Source organism: Myotis davidii, unplaced genomic scaffold (genome assembly GCF_000327345.1).
Source record: "Myotis davidii unplaced genomic scaffold, ASM32734v1 scaffold149, whole genome shotgun sequence".
In the NCBI taxonomy this organism is placed as follows: domain Eukaryota; kingdom Metazoa; phylum Chordata; class Mammalia; order Chiroptera; family Vespertilionidae; genus Myotis; species Myotis davidii.
Window position 1 is genome coordinate 4574567 of NW_006352194.1, and position 21374 is coordinate 4595940.

The window sequence follows — 21374 nt, forward strand, 5'->3', positions numbered from 1 at the left end:
CCCACCCACCCATTCCTCACCAGTGTGAGCTAACTCCTGCACGACATGTTGCAGGCCTGGGAAGCAGCGGTGGGCGCTGCACAGGAGCTGACACATCTCAGTGGCCGACACCGATTTCTCTGTGGCTCTGCTCAGCACTGCTCGCAGGGAAGCTTCAGGGCTGGCTGTCTCAGAGGAGATGCTCAGAATCTAAATGAATACCACGAGACGAAGGTTTGCGGTTAGTATCAACAGATTTTCTACATGATTTGCAACTTATAAAAGATAAAAGCTAATTTCAGGAAGGCATTGCTCCGTCTATAACGAGCTTACAATGCCTGTGATAAATGCAGTGGAGAGCCCTGTTTTCCAAAAAACAGGGAAATTAACAAGTGAAAAAGGGAGGCACCTGGAAGGCAAATGTGCAGATACAAAAGGTGCAGCCAGGAAGCAGGAAGCATGTGCTCTGAGAAATACCCTCTCAGCAACCAGGCATCTCCCAAAACACTTCTCAAGTTCTAATATAAAGGACTGGACAACTGTTGGATTTGGTTGTTGCTGTTTCTGCCTTGAAGATCAAAATAATTTTTCATAATATATAATTGTTTCAATATCTGGAAGTAATTCTGCATGATCAGTGGCTTTACATTTTTAGATACTTAGATGCACCCTTTTAAACATCATTTTCTTTCATCAAGAAACTCGGCTTTTTAAAGAAAGGGGCTTTAAAGAGGCCAAGAACATTTTTTCAAAGCCATCCTCTTTCAGAATGTGAGAGCTATCAGCAGAGAGTCGTACACTGAGGAAATAAAGCAAAACCATCCACAGATGGCCAAACAGAATTTTCATTTTGGAAGATATTTTATTTCTGCTCTTTTCAAGTCTCTCTAAATAAGCCTGCTGTCCCTGGAGGCTGGCAGGAGACTCATTAGTGAGGCTCAACTGATCAGCTGCAGAAGCCCCGTCTCTGAAGTGTGTGGCGCCGGGAGAGTCTAACAGACGGACCTTCCCTCTGAAGCCCACAGAAACGTGTGCCACCTCCCTCCCCTTGAGAGTCAGACTAAGGGGGGCGGGCACCTGTGTGGACAGTGAGAAACCAGCCCTCTGCACACCTCTCATGCCCACGTGGATCAAAAGGCACTACGGTGAACTTGTGTTTAATTTTGTTCCTTTGTAAGTCTTCCCACTCCAGATACGCCTGATCCTGGGTGGACACCCACGAATTCTCCCCCAGCCCCCACCTGGTTTTTCTGGGATGCTGGCCACACTGTGAGAAGCCTTACAGAAAATGAGTTGGCACTATTTGCTACCCCATATGGGCAAAAGCTTTGTTCTATGTGTATCTTGGCTCTTTCTAGAAGCCAGAATGGAGCACATAAGACCATGTAAGTTTCCTTCCTCTAAAACAGTGGTTCTCAACCTTCTGGCCCTTTAAATACAGTTCCTCATGTTGTGACTCAACCATAAAATTATTTTTGTGGCTACTTCATAACTGTAATGTTGCTACTGTTATGAATCGTAATGTAAATATCTGATATGCAGGATCGTCTTAGGCGACCCCTGTGAAAGGGTCATTCGACCGCCAAAGGGGTCACGACCCACAGGTTGAGAACCGCTGCTCTAAAAGAAGTAGCTTCTTAAAACATGTTAGAGAGCAGTATCATGGCTCCCTTGGAATTTGCCGAGGTTTAGACAAATGGAATAAATCTAGTAGGTTTGTCACATGAACCTGGTCTGCACTCTGCTTCGTCTCTGAGCAGCTGGAGCAACCTAGACAAGCTACTGAGCCCTGGGAGCCTCAGTGCCCTTATCTGTCCCCTGGGGACGACATCATCTCCCACGGAGAGCAGAGGAGGTGTGACTGGCAGAGGCTAGGCACACAGCAGGCACTCTGCAAGAAGCTGGTTCCTCCCCAGGAGTGAGGCGGTCCCAGGCACTGACTCTCCGAACAGCGTGTTTTTAATCCCCACCACACCTCTTTCACAGCCTCCGCCAGGCGCTCTTCCTCTGAGGTCAAGCCCTTGAGTTCAAGCGTGTGCTGGATGGCCTCCAGGATCACTGTGCGGTGCCTCAGGACAGTTCCCAAGGCGGCACTTTCTGGGGTAGTCACTGGAAGAAAGGGGGTTGAGAACCATTAGTAAACGATGAGCACCGTTCTGGGTTCTGGAATTCTCTTCACCTTTTCTCAACTCAACTCTTCATAATGAGAATACACGTCACTTGTCTCCTAGCTGGGGGTGGGCAAGGAAAATGGCACTCAGAGTATAATTCCCAATATTAGCTTAGAACACTTATTGCATCTTTTATGTTAAAAGGTTTGTATCCTGAAACAAAATGACTCGCCCTTATTTCTAACGGGAGGGCTGTGGAGGCTGCCATAGGAGAGCTCCTGCTATTGTCTGACAATAACTTCTGGTGGGGACGGTCACGAGCAGGTGGGGTCCTACCTGCCCGGAAGAAAGCGCCGGCGCCCGGCTCCCTTCGCATTTCCTCCATGAGAGGGCTCAGCGGGCAGGCCTTTGTCTCCTGAACCAGCAGCAGCAGCTGCCACACGGCTGTCGCGGAGAGAGTCTGCTTTTCTAGAACTGCTGACATCAAAGAACTGAAACCACCCGAACCAGAGTCACGTTTCACCAGCGTCTCCATGACCTTCAAGAGGCAGCACAAACACACGCGTGAGGGGCTTCCTGGCCACTGCGTCCCAGGACTGTGCCTATGGGAGGAGTTTCTCAGCACCTTCACTCTCTCTACCTGAAAGGTTCTGTACATAGCGAAGTTCTTCATGCCTCCTGTTGAGGGCCTTCCCTATTACTGCAGAAATTACAGCTAACCTACTTGTCATGCCGCCTCAGGAACGGAATCACCTTCTATTTCTCCTCTACTGACCCCTTAGCATTTCTCAACATGGCTGTGTGTGTATATTTATATAAAATATAAATACCTTTAAAAAATTCATCTTTTTCTCTACTTTCTTATTTTACACCTCCCTCCCCTGTCCCCTCTCTTACCTCTCTTTCTCCAGGGGCTAAACTCTTCAGGTGCGGGATCATGTTTAATAACATCTGGTTGTCTGTGAAAATCTCAGAAAGGTTTTCGTGATACCGTCTCAATAGCTCAGTCCCGTAATCTTCAGGGCTCGCTTGCACTGTAAGGATATTAGCAAAACAATAATGTTCGGTAGAACACAGCTCCTTGGGGGCTTCTCCTGTGGAGGACCCGGGAGTTAAATGAGAGAGGAGGAGAGAAGTCAGCACAAGGGCACAGTCTCCTCTGGAGAGGAGCTCAGCTCCTGGCTTAGGCCTCGTGCATGTGCTCATGTTCCGATGTCCTTCAGTCTACACTCCATCACTCGGTGTGCAGGGTCACAGACCATTAAGCCTCTCAAGTTAGTGCCCCGTGGCAGAAGCTAGCGACTGCTCAGTGGGCTGGGGGAGGGGGTGGGGCGAGAAGGGAGTAATTAGAAGGCTTCACCTGTAACAGATTCAGATGAACAGATTCAAGGGGTGTTGCTTATCAAGGCTGAGGTAGAGGATCCATGTGGTGGTCAAAACACAGGCAGGCATGAGCCGGGGCTGTGGTAGCGAAGCTGACCCACCGTTCTGTTTACATGCCCCTTGAGCCAATTTGCTAGATGCTCTCTTTCAAGAGGTCATATTTATTTGAAAGTAAAGGAAAATCAACACCATCAGGCATTTCTATTAGCTTTGCTGATAGGTATTGTCACTGTATAACTTGTGGTGGTTATGACAATGAAGATAATAACGAATATTTATTTATGAGTGCCTATTATATGCTAGGCACTGTGCTAAATGTTTTACATATATAATCCCATGGTAGCCACAAAAACGAATGTGACCGGTATCTTTCTTATCTTTATTTCACAGAGGAGAGAATGAGGTTCAGAAAGCTTAAGTCACTAGCTCAGGGTCACAGCTACAAAATGAGTAGTCTTGACAGTCTTAACCATTATGCTACATGTGTACCCAAACAAGGGCATGAATAATACACCATATACATCCTTATGAATGAAAACTACCTAGCCTTAAAAAACAGGATTATAGGGAGGTTTTTGTAATGGGCGAGAATGTTTATATTACACTGTTAAATGAGAAAAATTATACCATTTGGTAGAGTATCTCAACACTGTACAAATAATTGACAGATAAAATATGACAATGTGTAAGTATTGATATAATCAAATCGTAGGGTTTTAGGTTTTTTCTTTATTTTTAAAACTGTTCAAATCTGTATAAGTATATATTACTTTTAAAAGCTAGAAAAAAAAAAGGTCTCACTTCCCAAATATGCTTTTTCTGAAAACCTTCTAGTTTCCAGTGCTCTAAGATAGGGAGAACTGGCTAGAGTGGGTGTTTTTCTAAGGAGGGAATATGGACTCACTGCCCTGAACTGAATGGACAGGAGAGGGCTGCTGGAACCAAACAGTATCAGTGGGAATGGGGAAGCCAAGATTCGAGTTTTTACTGCTCACATTTGTCAACATGATGTGTCAAAATCGTGAGCCTTGTGAGCCCATTTGATGACACGTGACATCCTGGGAAAGCCACACCTGAAGAAACCCTGCACCACTGGAACATCATGAGGGAGCTTAGTAGAAAAGAATGACTCTCAGATTCCAGATCTTAACTCCAGAACTATTAGGATCACTGATTTGTGACAGCTAGTTCCTGTTTTGCAATGGCATTTCTTAACATTATCTTGCTCCGCGGCATGGCACTAAAGTGTGTTTAAGTTTTAATTTTCTGTAGGAGCGGTTCCAGTCCAGAGAGCCAGCAATTAACAATACCTGGGGTGCTCGGCAAAGTGGTTAGTTTCTGCAAATTCTCCAGCAGGAGGCCCAAGTCCGGGAACGCCATCTTCACAGCCTGAAGGACTTTTACCAAACTCTCCGCAGTCAGGGTCCTCTCTTCAGACATTCTGTGCAACAACTTTTCTATTGTCTCCTTGGGTGTTCCGCTCTCACAGCAATTCAGAATCACCTGCGGTGGCGAGCAATCAACCAGACACCAGTTACTGGCAATTCTAGAAGTATCTGTCGCACCACTGGAAAAGCCAGCAAGCTGGTATTACCAGATGCCCTGTCTCCAGGTCCTCCCTCTGGGGGTCTCTGGTGTTACTTTTGTCAAAGTCTCTTCCTTATTCTGCTTCAATAAAAATCCAAAACATTCTCCCAGCAAATAGCTCTATGAAAACCAATCTTTCTCAGTGGCAGGTATGTGTACATTCTTTGCCTCCAACAGTTTGCATTTTGTGAAAATATTCTTCCACTGGGCCTACATGGCAGAGCAAGTAGCTTACATCTAACCTGATTCTTTAGATTCAGTTTGTTCAGACATTAAGACTGAGAAACAGACTGGCAATTAATACAGTTATAGCGTTTTTCAATTTCTGGTTAATAAAGTACACGACAGTGTATAAGTTGCAATTTCAATGCAATTCTATTATTTTACTTCCTTTTACTTTATTTGTATAGCATTTTGAATACCCAGATAATTTATATATTAGTCTGTGCCCTTCAAAATAAGACTTAAAGTACATTTTTTGGATTAGTTTTCTGTGGATTCTTTGCTGTCTATCCTTCTCATTCCCAATGGCCTCATATTCCAGCTCCATTCATCACCCATATCATCATCTGTTCTTCCTGTTAAAGTGTGTTCTGAGTCAAGCGTGCACGGGGCCCAAGCAAAAGGATGAAAAATCAAACAGATGACACCTATCTTACAGATATTTTCTATTACAACAGAACTGTTTCTTGATGGATTTACAACTCAATATGCATAACTTGGCTCTTATGGAACTGATAATGCAGGGGATTATTTCAGTATGTAATCTACAGGTTCACAGTAACTGAATTTTGAGCTTTCCTTTGGGATAGTACCAGATCTCAGGAGAAACCGTCCAGCAGATCATTCACAGCAGCACACCAGCGTATGCTACCATCAAATTAATTCCCAGTTTAAAATAATTAATTTTGCTATAAAAACAAATTGGTTTGCCCTAGCTGGTTTGGCTCAGTGGATAGAGTATCAGCCTGCAGACTGAAGAGTCCTGGGTTCGATACCGGTCAAGGGCACATGCCCAGGTTGTGGGCTTGATTGTGTGCAGGAGGCAACCAATCAATGATTCTCTCTTATCACTGATGTTTCTATCTCTCTCTCCCTCTCTGAAATCAGTAAGAATATACTTTAAAAAATTGGTTTTATATATGTGAAAGGAAAATTTATATTACATACATTAAATAGATATATTATAAATAAGTTGTCATATTCCTTGTCAGTACACCACATAGTCGTTCTCTTTAAGGTCTAATGCAGTGATGGTGAACCTTTTGAGCTCAGTGTGTCAGCATTTTGAAAAACCCTAACTTAACTCTGGTGCTATGTCACATATAGAAATTCTTTTATATTTGCAACCATAGTAAAACAAAGACTTGTATTTTTGATATTTATTTTATGTACTTAAATGCCATTTAACAAAGAAAAATCAACCAAAAAAATGAGTTCGCATGTCACCTCTGACATGCGTGTCATAGGTTCGCCATCACTGGTCTAATGTATCTTAGATTTCTACTAAATGAATCATAATTTAAAGTTTAAGAGCTTGTATCTAAAACCCATATTGATTTCAGTGCTATCACTTCATTCTGAAGCAATAACCTGATACACAATGAGGAAACCAGTTACATTAAGAGTAGGAATGGGTTTTCAAGCCAGATAGGCCTAGTTTGAACCCCAGTTCTAAAATTTATTGTCCGTGTAGCTTGGGCAAGATATTTCATTCTTTGAACCTTATTTTCCTCATATGCAAAAAAAGATAAGTGTACCACCTCTTGCACCATCCTTAAAAGACGTATAGAATGAAGTTGCTGTTTGGAGAGCCTAGCATAACCCCTAGGACATATGTGATTGTGAATAAATGACAGTAGTTACTGGTATTATTAGCAGCAGTATGCACAGTGGCTAAGAGAATGTGCTTCGTTGAGAAGTCTGGGTTCCAGTACTGGCTACAAGCAGCTGTGACTTTGGGTGAGCTGCTTAACCTTCTTAAGTGCCTGTTTCTTCTCTTTAAAATTAGGGTAATACCCACAGCTTCATAAAGCTGCTGTGAAGGTAAGTTATAAACTTAAAAGGTGCTCAGCATACTCCTTGGCACACAGCAAGCAGTAAGTAAATGCAGCTATATGATTACTGTGTTTGCATGTCTCCAATCCTGAAGATACTCCTATTCCCATTTCTTGCAGAACCCAAGATACATACAGATAAGGGCCATGGTGCCTGTGATTAGCATCATTCCATAGCAGAAAAAAGCTCTAAAGGCCTGCGTGCATGTTTCACGTGATATAAAAACACTGTAGCTATTTGCTGTTGTTTTTTGTTTGTTTGTTTGTTTTTAAATCTATTTTATTGATTTTTTACAGAGAGGAAGGGAGAAGGATAGAGAGTTAGAAACATAGAAACATCGATCAGCTGCCTCCTGCACACCCCCTACAGGGTACATGCCCTTGACCGGAATCGAATGAACCTGGGACCCTTCAGTCCACAGGCTGATGTTCTAGCCACTGAGCCAAGCCGTTTAGGGCCACTGCGGCTATTTGATCAACATTCACTTCTACACACCTACTTTATTATTTTGCTTCAATCTTCGTGAAAAGGAGTAGCTTAATGAGGCTCTGGTGGAACCCCAATCCTAAGAAGTGTTTTTGTAATTTATTACTAATTTAAGTTCTTCTGCTTCAGCCCTTTCTGTCAAGTTAACTGAAAATGACAGAAGAAAATGACAGCATGGTCTGCCGTGCAGCACACGATGAGGCTGAGCTTGGGCTCTCCCTATCAAGGCTGTTTTACCAAGATAATGAAACAGGTCGGAGGACACATCCAATCCAGCTATTAAGGAAAAGGTTTGAATGAGTAATCGAATGGAATCACTAAGGGTATCGGATGCCTCAAGCATAAGCAACTTACTTTGAGTGCCAGAAATTATACTTAATCTGAAGTCTAAGGATAAAACAGGGGTTTAATTTTAATATTATTTTGTGTATTTATTATCTTTTTCTAAGAAGTTTAAAGGAGTTAAAATTTTAAAAATATAAATAATTTGCAAAACACAATTTTGAGATTAAAGATTATTCCCATTTTATATGAAACATTAGCAATACAAGATTACTGAGAAAAAGAAACTCTAGAACCCAGTCTCACTATTCATCCAGTGCTTAACCATCACACCAGTGATTCGTAAACACTTTCTCCCCTAAACATTTAAGCCATTTCCCACAAAGAATTGATGCCACAAAAGTTCTCTGTTCCTATTGCTTCCTTCCAGATATAAAAATATTTTTAGCACAAAGTTGAAATCAATAACACCACCAAATACAGTTATCTAGTTGACTTGAGAAGTCATGCCAGCAGTTGTATGAGGATTTTAGTAGCTGGCTGGTGGGAGAGTGAATCGGTATAACCTTCCTGAAGGGCAACTGACAACATATACCAAGCACCTGAAAAATTTTATACTATTTCAAAATCCCACTTCCTAAAATTATTCTAAGGAAAGGATTTCAGAAGTATGCAAAGATTATGTGCCAGGGGGTTCTCTGAAACATCATTTACAGCAGCAAAATACTGGGAGCAAATGAGCAACAATAAAGAATTAATGAATTATGGTATGTCCATTAGACAGTACAATACAGCTACCAAAATCCATACTGAAGTAAGGAGATGTAGTCACAATACATTAAACAAAACAGTTAAAAGACTGTCTGTCTGATAACCCCGTGCAAGGAGACTCAGATGGGAAAAGAGGAGCACACACTAGGCAGGGTTAGCAGCACTCATCTCTGAGTGATGGGATGGCGGGATATTTGAATTTTTTCCTTTCGTTTCTTTTTCCCCGTTTTCTACAGATGAACAGTATATCATTTCTTTAAAGAGGAAAAAGTGTCATAATAATTACAAATATACCTAGACACTTCAATTTTTGGGACAACTATTTTGTAACAAAAAATCACTGATCAGAGCAGGAATATCCATCCACTGTAAACCTATCCATTTAATGTACAACTTCAATGCACAAGGCCGTTGTTGCAAGGATACAGAGGCATGAATCAAGAACCTGAACTTCAAGGTGCTTACTATGTAGTATGTACAAAAATACTGCAAGGCAAAAACTGCTACATGCTGCAAAAGAAGTTTAAAAAAACACAGTGCTTTATAAATTCAGAAGGGAGGAGAGACACTCGACAGTTACCCTTTTCTCAGTGCCGGGCAGGAATTCCTCTGTGGCTGCTTCCAGGAACTCCGTAATAGGTCTCAGCTGGGTTACACACTGGATCAGGTCCTCTTTGTGTTCTAGTAACAGAGTGGACAAGGTCTTTCCTGCTCCCGTGCTCCCTGGGGAGAAAGAGTTAGAGACGCACAAGAGAAGCCGGTCAATTTGAAGAAAATGACAGCATGGTTTGTCAAGGGAGATCTAACAGAATAGCAAAGTGATTCTCGGCCTATTCCGAGGACCCAAATGCAGAATCTCGCTTTTTGGAGAGGAAAATACTTTATTATTCTGTTTAAATTGTATGAAAGGAAAACTGTTTCATTTATCTGTCGAAACACAAAGCCGCAGAGCCAGTCAGAGGTTAACTTCTGGTTGGCAAGGCCGCTGCTTTGTACCAAACCCCAATGAGACAAGCTGCAGCCTTTAAAAGTGCTGTTGGCGAACCAGCTCACCCCGGGCTCTACACATCGAGGAGGGTGTGTGGCTTTTTGAAGGGCAGAGAACACTGATGGCAGTCTCCAACCTCAAGGTGTCAGACTAGTGTAGCACAAGGGGAGAGAACTGGAGTCTCCAATTTAGCTTGTACATATTTAACATGCAGCTTCCGGAGGTACATGTACAATTTACGTGAAAATCACTTAACAATAGCTAGGCCACTAAAGAAATGAGTCACTGGAGCAAACTTCATAGCATCTGCCCAGAATAACACTGGGCGATCCAGGTGGATGGGTTTCTCCTACCTCTTGGCTGCACGGCTTCCACATCCTCTGGCTTTCCACCTGACAGTGCTGTCTTCACTGCAGGATTAGAATCCTGGTACAGCCTCAGCAGGGACACAACAGTTGGAACATCCAGGCTCTCATCTCTTACTTTATCCAGGATTCTCTGGAATGCTGAATGTCCCTCTGCACCCACAAGACATCCCATCATGGTCTACGGAACACAAGTACCCAGAAAGAGAGATGAGCCAGACGCAGGAACCCCACGCTCCTTGGGTTTGGCAAGTAAGGCCCTCAGCACTTTCTGACCACTCCTTTTCACCTCCCACGTTGGTTACTAGAGTAATTACCATGCACTTATCTTGTCCCTATTTTAAAAATAATAAATAAGATTCAGACACCAATTGAATGCTTAATCCCCTCTAGTCACACATATTCAACCCTTCATGTTTTTGTTAGCTGGCCGACACTCTCTGTAGAATGCATTTTCCCTGACAGCGGTAGGGACCTGAGGTAGGCAGCCTCTAAAATGGTTCTCAATAGCCCTGCCTCCAGGCACTCATGCCCTTGGGCTGACCCTAACAACTAAGGAAGGTAATAGGCAAAGATAATGGATGCCACTTCTGAGATGAGGTCACTGTGACTTCCACCTTGCCTAAGTGTGTGCCGTCTTTGCTCTGATGCGAGCAGCCATGTTGTGAGCTGACAACGGAGCGCAAGGAGTTAAATTCTCTAGCCAACAATCAGTGAGTGGACTTGGAAGTGGCTCTGAAGCCGGCCAACAGTCATGTGACTAAGCTTAGAGAGACACTCTCCCAGCCGACCCTAGGATGTCCGCAGCCCTGGTTGACACTTTGAGGGCAGCCCTGTGAGACCCTAAGACAGGGACTCAGCTAAGCTAGGCCTGGATTCCTGACCCACAGAAACCGTGAGGTTATAAATGTTTGTTCTTTTAAGCTGATAAACTTTAGAGTAATTTGTTACACAGCAATAGATAATTAAGAGAGACTCACTCATCGCTAATGCCCTGAGTAACCATGTTTCTTTCTCTTTATTTTCCCTTCCTTTAGCACATCATAATTAAATGGCATATAGCTATCTCATTCTGTACTTGGCCAGCTTTGTGCACCCGAAGCTCTCGGAATAGCCCAAATCCACCTTTCTCAGCATCCAATTTGTCTGGCATCATCACTGGAGCCACTGGGGAAGAGAAGCTTTCATCAATGGTGGCATCTGATGTGCTTCTCATTATCCTCTCTGCTGTCTCCTCCTCTGCAGAACTACTCAGCAGTGAAATTAAAACATTTGTTAACTTCATTGCTCAGCAGTGACGCTAGGGTGACCATCTGGGAAGAGAAGGAGGGGTGGGCTGATGAAAGGGCCAGGAGGGAGCAGTGAGTTGCCTGGATGGCCCTGCTCTCCGCTCTTTCTTCCAGAACCTACTGGGGACCAGTCCCAGAGCCAGTGTTCATAAACTGTTACTCCACCAGCCCCCTGCGCTGCCTGGGGCTCCACAGTGGAGTGAGCAATTTTCTGAAATAGTGTGTCTGCCTCAACAGAAGGGTGTCACATATTGCTAAGGGCTGGGGCTCATTGATTGCTACCATGTAACAGACTCTAAGACATGAACCAAAACAGAGTTCTGTTCTTTAGCCAAACATTTGGAACTCCTTTGATTCTTAGAGTTAAAGGTACTGTACCTTTGTAAATTCATATAAATTCATAGTCACATGTGTAATCAAAGCATTTTTATGTGAGTACAGTAAAGATGAGACAGTTTCCTTTCTCTCAATTATATGTGATAAAACATTTAATCTTCCCCTTATACTCAATTCTTTTAACGGAATTTACTTGTTTTCCCAACTGTTAGCCGTCAGGTTTGTTTGGGTTACATATATTCTTACTTGCTCATGGCACCCCTAAATGCTGAGAGCAGTAATGATACAGACCACCCCCGACTGTGCACATGTGCCATCTCCTTTCTCCACACATCAGTCCCAGGAGGCACTATCAAGACCAGTTAAATGAGTCAGAGAGGTGAAGTAACCCACCCAAGGTCACAGGGCAAGTGAGTAGAGGAGTCTGGAAAAAAACAATACTGAGCTCACTGACCTGGCACCCTCTTTACCCAGTTCCATCTCCCAGATTTTGAGTGTGACCAAATCCATTTACACTGGATTCTACTGGACTTCTAGACTCAACATCACTGTGAACACTGTGCAGTAGTATCTAGACAACCTGCAGCATTCCGCTTGGTCTCAATGATTAGTAGAGATTGGTACATAGTAGGTGCTTAATAAATGCTTACCTGAATGAAATTTCCTTGCTACAACACCACTAGCCCTTCTGTCTATGCAGCATAGCTTAGACTCGATAATTAGCACAGAGGAGATCTGGGGGGAAAATGTATGTTCATCTCTCATAGACCTGCAAAGTGAATCCTATTAGCTCACTTTTCAAGAGGGCCAGCCTACCCTGTCAGTGACACGGTCCACAGAGCACAGACCTGCACTTTCTGACAAACCTCCAAAGCAGTGATGTGGCTGAAAACACTAGATTCTCACAGGTAACAAGACTTGTTTGCCTTTGAAACAAAGCTGAAGGAGAAAAAAATGCTACTACATTCTCAGTTTTGGGAGCCTTTCCAGAACTTTAGGTGAAAAGTGGCTCAAACCGCAAGAAAATCAATAGTAGAAAAGGGAATCTCTTTATTCTAGTGAAAGGATCACTTTGCTATACACACAATTAAGAAGACAATGAAAAGTTCTAGTGTAAAAGCTGAAAAAAAGCCTGAGTTTGCCTTTAAATAAAGAGTTTACTACGCTCAGCCAGAAAGCCTCGTAGGTCAGTTCCTGCTTTTTCTAATGGGTAGGGGACAGGCCACAAAGACAGGCAGAAGACGCATCCTCATCCCAACACCCAACGCACTTCTCCGTGATCAGTTCTGGCTTTGGTTTCACATAATTCAAACAACCCGGCCTCTTCTCATGTTGCCGCAATCATGGCTCAGGGAATGGCTTTGCCACCTCTCATCACTTACCTCAGGAAATACAATAATCAGGACACTGGTTCATGGTGTCCTTCCTAAACTCAATCCAGGCCAGCTCCCTGCCTGGACCTGTTTCTCAGAAAAGGTACAGGCTGGTCCACCTCAACCAGACATCGCTCAGAGGCCTTAAATCAAGTCTTACAAGGACACATCTAAGGATAAATTAGTTTTTAAATATATTTCAGAGAGGAGGGGAGAGATAGAAACATCAATGATGAGAATCACTGATAGGCTGCCTCCTGCATACCCCCTACTGGGGATCAAGCCCACAACCCAGGCATGTGCCCTGTCCAGGAATCGAACTGTGACCTCCTGGTTCATAGGTCGACACTCAACCACTGAGCCACACCAGCCAGTCCAGGGATTTAACACTGATGTCCTACAGTTTGGTGGCTTCTGTGTACATTCCCCCCAGATCACACGAGGCAGATTTCTTTGCTTTTAGGACATCCTATAAGGATAGGATCTAGTCTTAGGTTTGTTTTCCTAGCAACCAGCTCTATGTCTGACACATACCAGTTGCTCAGTAAATATTTGCTGAATCAAGAGGAAAGCAAAGAGTAACCCTTGGGAAAAATGGATATTCAGTGACCCCTCAAAAGTTTAAGAAATGTCAGCAGAGACACTGTGACATCTGCCATCAGACACTAAGAATTCTGTGAGCCATTAATTTTCCAGCAGTGCTTCTCAAATGTGGTTGAGAGATACCAAACAGCATCCACAGGGAAGTTGTTAAAGAGGGAGGTGTCCAAGTTCTACCACAACCTAGGAATCAGCCTCCCTGGAAATGTGGTCTGCAGGTGTACATTTTAACAAGCCCTCAGTGATTTTTATATACACTGAACTGTTGTAGAGGTGACGGCCTTGTATGAGACACTACACCTGCAGACCAGGAAGCTACTTCCAAGATGGGAATGGCACCTATTTGAAAACATGACTTGCAAATTATTCCTAAAGTGACAGCAAACCATCTCGTGTGGAGTAAATGACCGTGGTACTAGGATATGAAAAGGCATGAGGTGAAGTTGGTGTATTATGAATGTGGCACAGTAAATAAAACAGAGGGTACAAAATATTAGCCATTATGTTCACAATATATAAAATGTATCTAATTGAACAATTAGGAATCTATTTTGTGCCCTAGAAATGTTTTTGGGGAAAGATGGTAAAAATGTCATTGGAGCTAAGATGAAAATGTTTTGTTTTGGAAAAAGAAAAAAAAAACATGAGGTGAAAAGGGGGTTTTAAGATCAACTATGTCTAAAAAGGCTGTGTTAATGTATAACAAACAACAGTTATACCTACTGAGTCCTTTTATGTGCCTGACATTTTAGTATGACTTTCATATAAATAACCTTAATTTCACCAAGATTCTGAGATATAGGTGGTAACATTCCCATTTTACCAATTAGAAAATAAAGGCTTAGTCAGCGGTTCTCAACCTGTGGGTCGTGACCCCTTTGGGGGTCGAACGACCCTTTCACAGGGGTCGCCTAAGACCATCGGAAAACACATATATAATTACATATTGTTTTTGTGATTAATCACCATGCTTTAATTATGTTCAATTTGTAACAATGAAATTGGGGGTCACCACAACATGAGGAACTGTATTAAAGGGTCGCGGCATTAGGAAGGTTGAGAACCACTGGCTTAGATGAAGTTGCTCAAGGTCACAGGCTAGCAGCGCTGTATAAACTGTATATACATACAATGGACACTGCTCAGCAGTAAAAAGGAATGAACATGCAACCTCAAAATAAGTATGCTGAATGAAAGAAGCCAGACCAAAGGAATTCAGACTATATGACTCCATTTCTAGAGTAGAGTATTCTAGAAAATGCAAATTAACTATAGTGGCAGAAAGCAGATCAGTGCCACCTGGTCATGGGCGAGTGGAAGAAGGAGGAGGAGGGAGGGGTTACCAAGGGAACTAAAACTTTCAGAAGTGGCAGGCTCTTCACTATCTTGATTGTATAGTGATGGTTTCAGGTTTCAAGACTTGTCAAACCGCACACTTTAACTAGTAGGTGCGGTTTACTATATGTTAATCATACCTCAATAAAGCTGTCTAAAAGCAAGTAAAGAGAGAGAGAAGTGCAGGGCCTAAGAAAGCAGGACCTCCCTAATGCTCTATTTTATTTAATTTAATCTCATGTTCCTGAAGTATCTTTTTCCTTTTTCTTTCTGCAGCAGGAAGATTTATTACAGAATATAACAGAATCAATTTTAAATACAACCAGCAAATGGTGTGTAGAGCTCTTACTCTAACCTCTAAAACCGAGGAAGTAATAACATAAGCCTATAATGATCGCCAGCAGTGATTCAGTGTTCTTTCAAAGTACCAGTAATGCTATTGCCATCAAAAGATTAGGACAAGAATTGAAGGGGAAAATATTAAATGAGTCCATATCTGTAAATATTTTTGAGCACCTTTTATGTGCCAGATACTTTTAGGCACCAGTGAGAGGGAAAAAATGCATTAAGACACAATTCAAGGAAGTATAGAGGTATCATTAATAATTTCAGTATTCCTGACTAAGGGATGATGTTGCTTTCTGCATCCAAACTTAAGAGAGGAAGCCTTAAAAGAAAAAGCAAAGAGGTATGACTACACCTAGCTATCAAAGTAACAAACTAGTGATAAAATGATGCATTAAACAGTTAAGAGAACATCCAAGTGCAAAAACATAAAACCATAATGTCCTTCAGTATAACTGGTTCAAAGTATACCCAGGTTTTATAACTTGAACCCTCCCTAAGAGAGTCCTCAGGGTTAGCCCAGTCTTATAAATAGTTTATCTGTTAAGAAAATAATTTAGAGCCAACTGTTGATTAACCATGGTTAAAATGAGTACTTGACCTTGACTTTGTTTGTTTTTTTTAAAATTTACTATGCATCAGGGATACATTTAAATATTAGAAGGCATTTATTTATTGGATTAATAGTAACTAACAAAACCAAACGCCTACAGCAGCATGGGAGACCTCACAACACTGCCCACCAATCGGATGAGGAAGCCTGGGGGGCAGTGCCCTCTCCTCTGCCAGCGCCACTGGAAAGGGAGGGCTGGGGAAAGGGGAAGCAAGGGGAGTTCCAAAGTGGCCCTGGGATCAATCCTGCAAGGTTGTGAGGAATTGGGTTGTGAGGGATCCTGTCGGTGGGGGTGTGTCTCACTGAGAATTGAAGAAATAAAAGGTCGGCTAAGAAACAGAGCCTGATTACCATTTGGCAGCTTTTTGTCAGTTAATTCCTGAACATTTATACACACACTAGAGGCCTGATGCACGAAATTCATGCAAGAGTAGGCCTTCCTTTCCCCGGCTGCCAGCACCGGCTTCCCTCTGGCATTGGGGACCTGGGCTTCCCTTGCAGCCCCGCAGCCCCAGCTTCGTCTGGAAGGTCGTCTGGTCTAATTACGGTTTTATTATTAGAGATATGATATACACACAGTACTTTTACTCTTTGGGAGGCCGTATTAACTCAACATGTATGAGAACAGCTCAAAGTTAGAATGCTTAGTTTGAATTCTTGCTCAGTCTCACAAGCTCTGTGACTTGGCCAAGTTACAACATCTCCTTAAGATAGTTTTCTCATCCATAAAACAAGGCTAAAAAATACCATGGTATCCACCTTGATGATTTTTGTGAGGATTAAATGAGATAACACATGCTCCAAACATAGCATACTAGATGTTCAATAAATGTCCACCATTCTTGTTTGGATAGCTGAAAATGGCCATTGTTGTCCTAAACATTGGATACAATTTACCAGGTAAGTTTATATTACATCCTTTTTGTACCGGAGGGAATGTTATAATCACTTAAGAATCAGAATTAGTTATAAGGTGGAATTCACCTGTTAATCAAAATACAATTTTGTTTTCAAAGTATCTTGCCTAATACTTTTGCAACACTGCCCTTTAGGGAATAAATGTAAAAAAAATAATTTGAAAAAATTGAAACTCTGGGGGATTTTGCATTTTCACATTTCTGTCCTAAGTTAGAAGCGGATCTGGTACCCTGAGAACACGAAACTAGCAAGTAAGACTCAGTACCTACCTCCTTCTGTATACCTTTAATTTCTGAACATTCCTCTAGTTTTTTAAAAACATCCTGGGTAACCAAGAGTGCGTCAGAGAAGATACTTTCATTTTCTAGAAGAAAATTCATCTGGGAGTGTTTTGTCTCATACTCTGAATGTAAAACAAAATAAAAAAATCAGTGATTCATTACTTGAAATGATTTTTAAAAGTTTAAGCTGAGAAGCTTCAGGTCATAGACTGCATTTGTGAGTAATGCAGCACATCAGTTATGAGCAATAAATAGAAAACTGTGTCTCTAACATCTTCCTTCTTTGTGCCATCTCATCCTGGTTAAAGTAATGGGAAGTATAAAAAATGGTGCACTGTTATTCCAATATTGCTTTTCTGCTCTGTAGTTCAGCTTCAGATTTTCAACACTCACAAACACAGATACTTTTACAAGAAGAACACCCTGGTAGGAGTAATGTATTGATTTTTATGTTCTATCTAACAGTGGTCTTTGGTAAATTTATCAATGAAACAAAAAAATTCATAAAGGTCATTGAATCCAATAACTGATGACAGGAGGATAGATTACAAAACAACTATTACACGTGCATTACCTGGTTCTGTGCTGGCCTCCTTGGCCTCACTGAAGGCTTGTACAACAGGGGAGGAAGGACAGACTTCCGCAGTGAGAGGCGTCTCCACTGGCGCGTCTGCATCCCCCTGAAGCTCCTGGGCAGGGGAAGGACCCACACTCATCTCTTGTGCAACCGTAGGGACGGCTTCCTGTGTCTCGGCCTTCACCGGGGCGGAACCCTCCCGGGGAGGAGGAGGCTCTCCCGCTCCCTCTGAAGAAAGGATTTCTACTTCAGGCTTCTCCGACTCTTTCCTGAATGACTCCAAGGGTGGCACGGAGACATCCCTCACCACCTGACCCTGAACAGAGCAGTTTACAAGGCTACTCAGAAGATTTTTACAACTAACAGCCACATCAAACATCTGGAGGCTGTCAGCTAAAGAGATGATTTTGGAGAAGTTGTGCTTGCCCACAGGTAGTTTGCCAGTGTACATCATCTCTAACAAGAGGGCGAACTCCTCGGGGCTCACCACAGATGCATCGATGGAGATGGTGTCTGTGTTGTCCAGCAGGGTTTTGAAGAGGAGGCTGGCAGCGGCCAGGACAAGTTTGTGGGCCTTGAAGTAAATGGTCCCAATGGAAATGGTGCAGTCACAGAACTGCTGCTCCTTGCACAGTGTGTAGAGCTGCTGGAGCAGCTGCCGGCTGTAGTTGGGGAGCTCCATCGGATCGGCTCTGCCGCGAGGCCGTCTCTGCCTCTCTTCTTCCAGAACCCGCTTTGTGAGGATCAGCACTAGATCCTAGAGAAACCCCAAAAGGCCATGTTAATACTTCACAACACACAGGGAAGTGCCTTGAATGAAATATTAAAACAAAACCAATAAAAAGGCAATTCATTCATTCATCAACAAACGTTGCTTAATATGAAGGGGTACTGGGCCAGGTATACAAAATTAATAGTGCTGATAACTGTCATGTGTTTAACTGCATGAACAGGACTATACTTAGTGCTTCACCTGCATGATCTTATTTAAGCCTCACAACAACTCTACAGGAAAGATAATACATCCTCCCCATTTTCAGAGGAGACTGAAATGCAAGGGGCTGAGAGAACCAGCTGAAGGGAAAGCAGCCATTAAATGGCATGCCCATATCTCACTGCTTTCAAAGCTGTATGTGTTCCTGCTATCCATGAGTTCTCAGCCAACTGAAGGAGACAAATATATAGACAGTTATAACATAATGCCCTGACAGTTATCCCACCTACTGGCAACATTGCACACGAGTCACCACTGACTCCCTCTAACTAGTAAGTGCATTTCCACTTGCCCCTGCTCTCTGGTTCTCCTAGCACCTCACTAGCCTTCTCAGTTTCCTCTGGTCAGATGCCCTCTGTATCACTTTGACCTCTCAAGTTGGAGTGCTTCAGGACTCAGCCATCTCACCTCCTCTCTTCTCTCTCATCTGATTCCTTAAGTGTGAAATCTCTAAATGCAGACAGCTTTCAGATTTGTATTTCCATCTCAGACCTCTCCTCGGAACTCCCAGTGCCCACCTTCAACTAGGCATGCAAATCTCCAACTGGAGGCCTGACAGGTTTCTTCAACTTACACCTAAAACTCTCCTGCCATCTTCCCCACTTCACAGGAATTCTGTCCTCTGGTTGTTCAGGCTAAAAACCTTTGTTTCCCTGTTTCTTTTCATACTCCCTATCCAATCCTTTATATATTCTGTTGACTCCACCTTCAAAATATATCCAAAATCCAATCACTTACCACCACCTCCACTGGCTGTACTCTGGTCAGTCCAAGCCACCAACACCTTTTATCTGGATGATTGCAACAGTGTCCTAGCTTGTCTCTGCCCCTTCCTAGCATTCCCCCTACTCTACCCTACTTTCAACCCAGTAGTTAGATTGATCTTCTTAGCACATAGCTATCATCTTGTCATCTGTTTGCAAAAAGCCTCCATAATTTGGAGTCTCTTAGTAAAAGCCAAAAGTCTACAATCCCTTCATGATTCAGCTGTCATTGGCTCTCCAGCATCATCTACACTCTCCCCTCACCATTCTGCTCTAAGCACACTGCCTTCCTTGCTGATCCTGGAATACACTGGGCATGCTCCTCCTCAAGGTTTCTTCACATCCGCGCATGGCTCCCTCCCTCCCTTCCACCAGGTCTCTGCTCGAAGGCTGTATTATTAGTGAGGCCTTCTCTGACGTGTTCTTTAAATAGCAACCTCCTCTCCAACCCCAGAACATCCCAGCCCTCCTACTCTATTTGTCACCATAGAATTTATCACTTAGTGACATACTGTATTTTAACTGTTTATTACATAAGCTCCATTATGGAAGGACCTTTATTTTATTTTTATCATTTGCTATATCCTAGTACTTAAAATTCTGCCTAACACAATTATTGTTGGTTAGTTGGTGGAATGGATAAATGAATGGAAGAAAATGCAAGGATAGAGATTGGACTTAGAAACCCAGTTTGGAGGACAGGGTAGTCCAGGAATTAGAGTAAGGTTTTGAGTAGGAGCTAGCAGCTGACCTGTCAATAAATAAGTAAATACTGATGAGGGGAAAAAAGTGGGGGGAAAAAGGCATTCCTAGCAGGGAAGCCTGCATGAGGCACACAAGTAAGAACACATCAGAGAATGGAGGGAGGAGGATTGGGAGCTGCAGTTATAAGGAGTTCTGTGATAGTGGAAAGGCAGGGACAGGGAGTGTCAGGAGATGAATCTGGAGAGGCAGGCACGGGTTCTGGTCAGAGAGAGATATAAGCCATGCTTAGGAGCTCGGAATTATCCTACAGGCAATGAGGAGCCACTGACGGGTTTAAAGGGGTTTAAGCAGGAAAGTCACATGGTCAAATACACATTTTTAAGTAAGACTTGTACAGAATTTGAGGGGAATAATGCTAGAGACAGGCTCTATTATGGCAGGAGCTTAGGGAAAAATCAATGAAGGCTTTGACCAGGGAAAGTAGTAATAGAATAGAGGAGAAGAGACAGCCAAAAATAGTTAGAAAGTGTAACTGTCATGATTTAGGGCCTGAATAGGTGTGACTCCCAGGTTCCTGGTTTGGTTCGGTGATCCAGATAATACAAGAAAAAGATAGTTAAGTTTTGGGTTTGAGGATCTGATGATGACAGCAAAATTGTGTAACCTCACTTACATAGAGCAGAAAGTCTAGTAAAAATAATAGGATAGAAAGACATATGTCAAAATAACACGGGTTGTCACTGTTAGCAGAATTATGGATAATGCCTTTTCTACTCCTCCATTATTTTTTTTACATTGAACAATTTACCATTTTACAGTTAGCTGTTAGTTTATTCATATTCTCTGCACCGAATTTGAGGTTCTATCCTAAGTGGTTTGCTTCTCTACTTATTTTACAGAAAGAAGCTGATAATTCTGAAGGACAAAGAAGTGAAGAGGCTGACATGAGACGTAAAAGAGTTGAAGCTCTTAAAGTATAGACTGGAAATGGTTTTCTTAGAGAAAATTGAAACCTAGGATAGAGAATTGTGTTAAGCCTTTTGTAGTTCAGTCATCGATATTTTCTTGCCTTAATTTTTCTTTCCCTTTTATCCATCAATTTTTGGTTTCTAAAAAATAGTGCTTTTTCACTCTTTATATCACATTTATGGAAAGCAATTTGATGAAACCACACCATTATTTATTTTCTACATTTGGAACTGGCAGATGGAAGTAAAATACTTCTTTATTCCAG

The 21374-nt window shown here is 42.5% G+C and overlaps 1 protein-coding gene across 2 annotated transcripts in view; it reads right to left on the reverse strand.

The window, feature by feature from the left end:
* The window catches only part of ZBTB40 (zinc finger and BTB domain containing 40), a 61715-nt gene that overhangs the window by 14259 nt on the left and 26082 nt on the right, over positions 1 to 21374 (reverse strand). Inside the window, exons 3-11 of one of the 2 annotated variants that reach the window (XM_015557254.1) lie at positions 17675 to 18434; positions 17089 to 17222; positions 9999 to 10191; positions 9238 to 9380; positions 4784 to 4976; positions 2988 to 3124; positions 2427 to 2628; positions 1955 to 2088; positions 21 to 189 (exon numbers count right to left, since the gene is read on the reverse strand). In XM_015557254.1, the coding sequence (XP_015412740.1) occupies positions 21 to 189; positions 1955 to 2088; positions 2427 to 2628; positions 2988 to 3124; positions 4784 to 4976; positions 9238 to 9380; positions 9999 to 10191; positions 17089 to 17222; positions 17675 to 18359 (1990 nt within the window). In that variant the 5' untranslated portion in view covers positions 18360 to 18434. Of the gene's footprint in view, positions 1 to 20; positions 190 to 1954; positions 2089 to 2426; positions 2629 to 2987; positions 3125 to 4783; positions 4977 to 9237; positions 9383 to 9997; positions 10192 to 17088; positions 17223 to 17674; positions 18435 to 21374 lie in introns of both variants that reach the window. The other variant, XM_015557255.1, reaches the window with a different exon arrangement.